The following is a 5,882-nucleotide window of genomic DNA, read 5'->3' on the forward strand; positions in this document are numbered from 1 at the left end:
AAAAGGGCAATTAAAATTCTTGTATTTAGACTTGTTAGATACTTTTTCTTTTTTTTGTTTTGTATCTTATCATTAAGTCTATTTGGTTAAATAAAGAGTATAATCACTCAAATACTAACCAATTTAAACTGCCTAGGACTTGCTAATACTCGACGCAGTTAGGTAGAGTTAGTAGTTAGTCATAGTAATTATATAGGTAAATACTTTCACTTTCATAGACATAACCCACAAGCTGTTAGAGCTCTGTTTAGACTTTGTCTGTTGGCCATTTGCATAATTCTCTGATGATTCAAAGTTCATTAGAGATTATCAAGTCGAAAATTTTAGTTCTCAAATAGATTACTCAATGTTTGAGGTATACTAATTATAGATTACCTAGACTATGCGATTTGTTTAGATAGCAGCTAAGCGAGAATATTGACCACTTTAAGTGAAAGTTTTAAGGACTCTCTTAAGGATCAAATTTATCTAAACTTATCACTTTGACTTTTGCCTTTTATAAAATGAGGTAGCCATTGGCTTGACTCTAATCACATTTAACCCTTTTGCTTAACCAACACAAATGACTGACCATTTTTAGCCAAGCAAAACTAACTGAGACGCACATTCAGCCCAACCCTTAAAAAATGCGTCAGTATGCGGTGGGGGGGTGGGTGGGTGAGGGTTTTTGAGCATAATTAGGCATTAATATTTCATAAATGTCAATTAAGGTGGCTAAGGATAACGAGTGGCTAAGTATCTTTCGCGTCATGGTTGATTTGTGTGTTTGGTGATATCTTTTGCCATGTGACCTGAATACTAGAAAAGGAATTTGGCTTTGGCTTCAAAGTGAATAACTCGAAACTCAATTGTTCAAACTTATGTTTTGAGCGGTGGCGAGTGGTGGCGAGTGGGGGGGCAAAGGAAGGGGCTAAACTTTTTAACTAGACCGTAATATAAATACGAAATACGTGGAAAATGAAAAAAGTTTCTTTAAGAGAAATCCTTCAATAAAAACAGAAAATGCAACGTGACTGTTTTTGAAACATTCAACACCTAAATTGTCACAAGTGTAGAGGGAGGCGGGGGAAGGGGAGACACAGTAGGTTAGGGCAGTGTAAGGACGTCATTTTTTTGTTTTGTTTTGTGTGTTGTTTGTAATAGGAAACCCTTTTTGCGTAAGCAACGATATGTAAAGAGAAGACTAGAGGAGTTCGTTTGGGGCAGGGGGGGAATTTACGTTTTCAAAGGGGGGTGAGGTGGGTTTGCTTAATTGTTCTAGCAAATTTGTTTTGTTGGCAATTGAAATACACTTTTTTTTTGTTCCAACTTTTTGTTTTTGTTTTCTCTAACTTTTACTATTTTTTTCTTCTTTCTCTTCCCTCTACTCTGTGTGTGTGTGTGTGCGTGCGTGTGTTTGTGTGTGTGGTTGTTTTTCAACTTTTTGCAGTTGGCAACGTGATGTCGACAACGTGCCCCAATGGCTCCATTGTCCAACAGTTGGGCTTCCTCATTGTTTTGCTGTCAATCGTGATGTCAGGACAGGCAGCGCCACGCCCCTTGGTGGGGGGCGTTAGCCCTAATGCACCTGCTGTTGCACTACCAACGCATTTGTTCTTCAATGAACTACTCGAATCGGGTGATGAGGATAACACCTATTTGGGTGAGCAAATGGTAAGTTTGTGTGTGTGTGTGTGTGTGTGTATTCAAATTAAAACATTTCATAAACTATATATAGAAATATCAGGAGATGCAACAACAACAACAACAACAACAGCACTATGCACCCACATCGAATTATTTTGCCAATAAATGGCCATCGCTACACGATTTGCTATTGACTGCCGACTATGATGATATGCAGCCGTTGGAGAACTCACATGAACGTGAAGTCACCAATTCTCGTCTCTTGGCACGTCTACACAGATTGGGCGATAATCCGGCAGATGAAGAGTTGCGATATAATGTGGTTAACGATTTCACCGATGCACGAGCCAAGAAATTTGGTAATTCTGGACCCAAACTAAGGTTGCCCATTAATCTGGGACACAATACCAAGAAGAATGTTCAATGTGAGTAGATGAATAACCAAACAAAAAATATCACCTAGACAGTTGTATGATGATTATTTGATGGAAAAATGCATCTATACACTTGATTATCATACAACTGTCTCTAAAGCAGCATCTAGGAGTGAAATATAAGGGAAACTCATCCCCTAAAGTATGCAATGGGCTGCCAAAACAGTTATTTCTTGAGAAAAAAAAAGAACCAAACAATGTCTGCATTTGGAAGCATTTTCTATGCACAGGACATTCCGAAAACTTTTTCCATTTGTTTCTTTGACAGCCTATTGCATACTTTTGGGTGGCCAATTTCCCTTATTATAACTCCATTAGATCTGCTACTGATCTTTGCAATTAATTGTCTAGGTTTATTGCATGATGAACTAATTTAAATTTTTTTGTTCTCTTTTTTTCTTTTTTTTAATTATGTATACACACACACACACACACACACATATAAATGTTGATCGAAAATATTTGTAATTGCCGAAAAACTAGTTCGTAAACAATGTAAGTGTTGCATGGTGAATAATTCTCTTTCCCAAACAAATCTTTTTCTTAACTTGACTTGATTAATTAATAATTGCATCCTTTTCATCCTTCTCCCACACCTCCAATCAATTTCCTTTAGATATGTCGCCGTGCCACTTTAAGATTTGCAACATGGGACGCAAACGTAGTGTCCCCTCGAATGTTTCCTATTGAATTTATTGCAAAGATGACACAACTCGTCCAATCCCCTCACAAACCCCTCCCAAAAACCAAAAAAAGAAAAACTAAATATTAGCCAAAGTATACAAAAGGAAAGAAAAATAAAATACAAAGATCAAATATATATATACACATACATACATACACATGGCAAGAGGAAAAATTTGTAGATGGAAAACCAGCAACATATATACATACATACATATATATATTATATACAATTTGTTGAAAATGTTCAAAAAAAAAAAGAAGTAAAGTATTCTCTATTGTTTTAGCTTAAATATAATGGCACAGAATTTAATTAGAAATGTACTTATCGTATACCTATACATATATATATATATATATTCCTAACATACACACACACACACATACACATTAACAAAGACACGCCCACATTTTGTTATTTTCTTATAATTCCTGCTACTCTTATTTTTGCTCTCTCTTAAAATAATTTTGTTTCGTTTTACACCTAAAAAATTCATGTACAGCAACACACACTCATCCGCACACCCACACCCGCATACAAACACACATATTTACATATAGTATTGCAAGTCTTCTCCTATTTTCTTTTTTTTTTGTATTAGTATATAGTCTTATGAAAAAACAAAAACAAAAACTTACATATATCTTATATATTATCTATCTATTGTTCTTGTTGTAATCAACATGGTTTTTTTTTTAGTGCTTAAGTGCAACAAAATTACTTACAACAAATATTTATTGACAAAAACGTAAAAATAAAACCCACACAAAAAATAATTAATTACCAAATCAAAAAATATATAGAAGATCATGTTTCTTGAATAAATGTTATATGATTATATGGTATTCAATAGGATCGAAAGTGATCCCAAAAAAGGTATATTTTCTTTCTCGTATATTTTTAAATGCTGCCAGCCTAAAAGTACACCAACATTTTGTTGACAAGCCTTGAATAATTCATTTCAAAGCAAGCTTTTGGGGTAAAAGGCGAATTTCTTAGACCAATACTCTTTCAGTTGGGGTGCCTTAGTTCTTTGCCTAAACTAAAAACAAGTGTTCGGAAGATTCTGATATTGTAAGCTTTGTTAATCTTTTGTTTTCCTTTATTTAGTTGTAATTCGCAATTAGTTTTAGCCTTGAAGACATGGAAATTGTAGAGTTCTTTAGCCAAATTTAAAGTTTCAGGTATTATTCCACTATTTTTAATGGCTGATTCTGATTTGATCTCTCTTAAAGTCGTTTGTATTTCTTAATAAAAAGATCTAGGTTCTAAACTCGATGTTTTAACAGAATTAGAATCCAGGGGTCTCTCTCTCTCTTTCTCTAAGTCTGGGTGAGTATATTATTAATATAATTGAAATTTAGTAATGGATCAAGAGTAACCACAAAGAGTCTACTATTATCTGTTATTAAGCCACACGACTAATTACAAGTTGTCGACAAGAATTGCCTTTTGACATTTCAATTGCATTACAAAATGTTTTTAATTAAAGTTGCAATCGTGAGAATTCTAAAGACTCAGAATGCATACGATTCCGGAAAAACTGAAGGATATTAGTAGAATTGTCAACGGATTTTCCGTTTCATACAAAGCATCTTTAATAGGATTCAAGACCTCCGGGTCGTTGGTTGGCTAAAAAGTCAACTGCCACTGCAATATGCCATATACTGAAAAACTGGGCGTTGCTTTTGCTTTTTTTTTATGGCCATCGTTTGCGGAACCAAACTACAGGATATAAAACCGATTGTTGTATGAATAAATGTCGATTGTTAGTCATAGAAGTCAGAGTTCTAATAACACAAAACGCCCAAGCGACACCCGAACGACGCGCCACGTTGTTCTGGTTGTGATTGTGGGAAAATTTAAAGCAGCTGCAACAGCGGATCGAAATCAAAATCGAAATCAAAATCCACGCCTGTCAGTAAACGCTGACGTAGTTGACCATTGGCGACCTTCATCATTGGCGGCGGCGGTGGCGGTGTCTGAGTAGTGGCTCACATTTATTTTATGCTCTTTAACACGTTTTACACGAAACCATTTCAATTCTATTTGCAATTACGAGCAAAAGTCGAGACTGTATGTATATGGTTTAGCTAAGCTCAAGTGATTCATGCTTCATATAGCTTTATGTATATATGGATAAAATGTTCTCTATTAGAATGTAAATTCAATTGTAATTAAATGTGAGACGACTATTTGCTTGCATTTATAGTTTCTTTGACGGCACTCGACAAATTGCTTAGCCAGCTGGCAGAGACTCTGTTGCTCTCTCTCTAGAATTATGATCGTAACATGTCAATAAAAAAATTGCAGCTAATTATAAATTCCCACGAAGCATTGTGGGACGAATCAATTTGATTGACAAATACGAGTAGCTAATCCGTTTCGCATGTTAATTTTACTTTGCTGAATCCTCTGCTAAATATGGGTGAACTAAAAACAAAAGGTGTGTCTAAACACTCACAAAAATTAAACTCAATAGGTAAATCCATTAATTATCAACTGGTTTGACTGTCAAAAATTATTCAAGGGTCGCCTAATGAACTGCATTTTTTTTTACAGCATCAAACCAAATGAAATCAACTTAATTAGGCATAAAGTACTTAAAATTTTTAACGGCCATCTAACTGGCAAATACTTCAAATACAAAAAAACAACAAAAAGTCAAGGTCAAAAGCGAAATAACTAAATGTTTTTATGTAGTTTTCTCAGTATTTAATAAGAGTCTCGCGGTGAATGGGGGATATTGATTTTGGCTAAAAGTTTGTAAGGAAATTAAATCTTTTGTAGATTTCTACAATTGTTCCTTTAAGGTCCTTTTTGCAGAACAAAGCAATCTCCCTGTAGATATCTTAAATTAGAATCAATCTCACTATAGATTCCTAGAGAAGGAAGGGAAGACTTTTTCAGATCTTGAGACAATTTTACCAAAAAAGGTTCAGAAAATGAAGATTTGTGGCTCCTTTTGGATCTGTAAATGCCTTAAAAAGATCCAGAAAGTCAAGACATAAGAAGGTCTGATCATTAATACATCTAATTGTAAGTGTAGAGTATAAAATGTTCGTTGCAAATATAATTAATCGATATTTTTCAACTAATTGACGAAAGTAAAAGTCAAAGCAAATAAATGCTTAAGC

General features: G+C 34.5%; 1 protein-coding gene across 2 annotated transcripts; it reads left to right on the forward strand.

The window, feature by feature from the left end:
* The first annotated feature begins 1,435 nt into the window (after positions 1 to 1,435).
* Positions 1,436 to 2,842, forward strand: LOC6645843. 2 transcript variants are annotated; one of them, XM_023177674.2, is made up of 4 exons: positions 1,436 to 1,653; positions 1,718 to 2,051; positions 2,544 to 2,555; positions 2,677 to 2,842. In XM_023177674.2, the coding sequence occupies exons 1-4, from the start codon at positions 1,441 to 1,443 to the stop codon at positions 2,748 to 2,750; spliced, it is 633 nt and encodes a 210-aa protein (XP_023033442.1). In that variant the 5' UTR covers positions 1,436 to 1,440; the 3' UTR covers positions 2,751 to 2,842. The 2 variants fall into 2 exon arrangements, with proteins under 2 accessions (XP_023033442.1, XP_046868307.1); XM_047012351.1 differs by lacking the exon at positions 2,544 to 2,555.
* Positions 2,843 to 5,882: the final 3,040 nt, after the last annotated feature.

The sequence above is a fragment of the Drosophila willistoni genome (genome assembly GCF_018902025.1).
Source record: "Drosophila willistoni isolate 14030-0811.24 chromosome XR unlocalized genomic scaffold, UCI_dwil_1.1 Seg8, whole genome shotgun sequence".
NCBI lineage: Eukaryota > Metazoa > Arthropoda > Insecta > Diptera > Drosophilidae > Drosophila > Drosophila willistoni.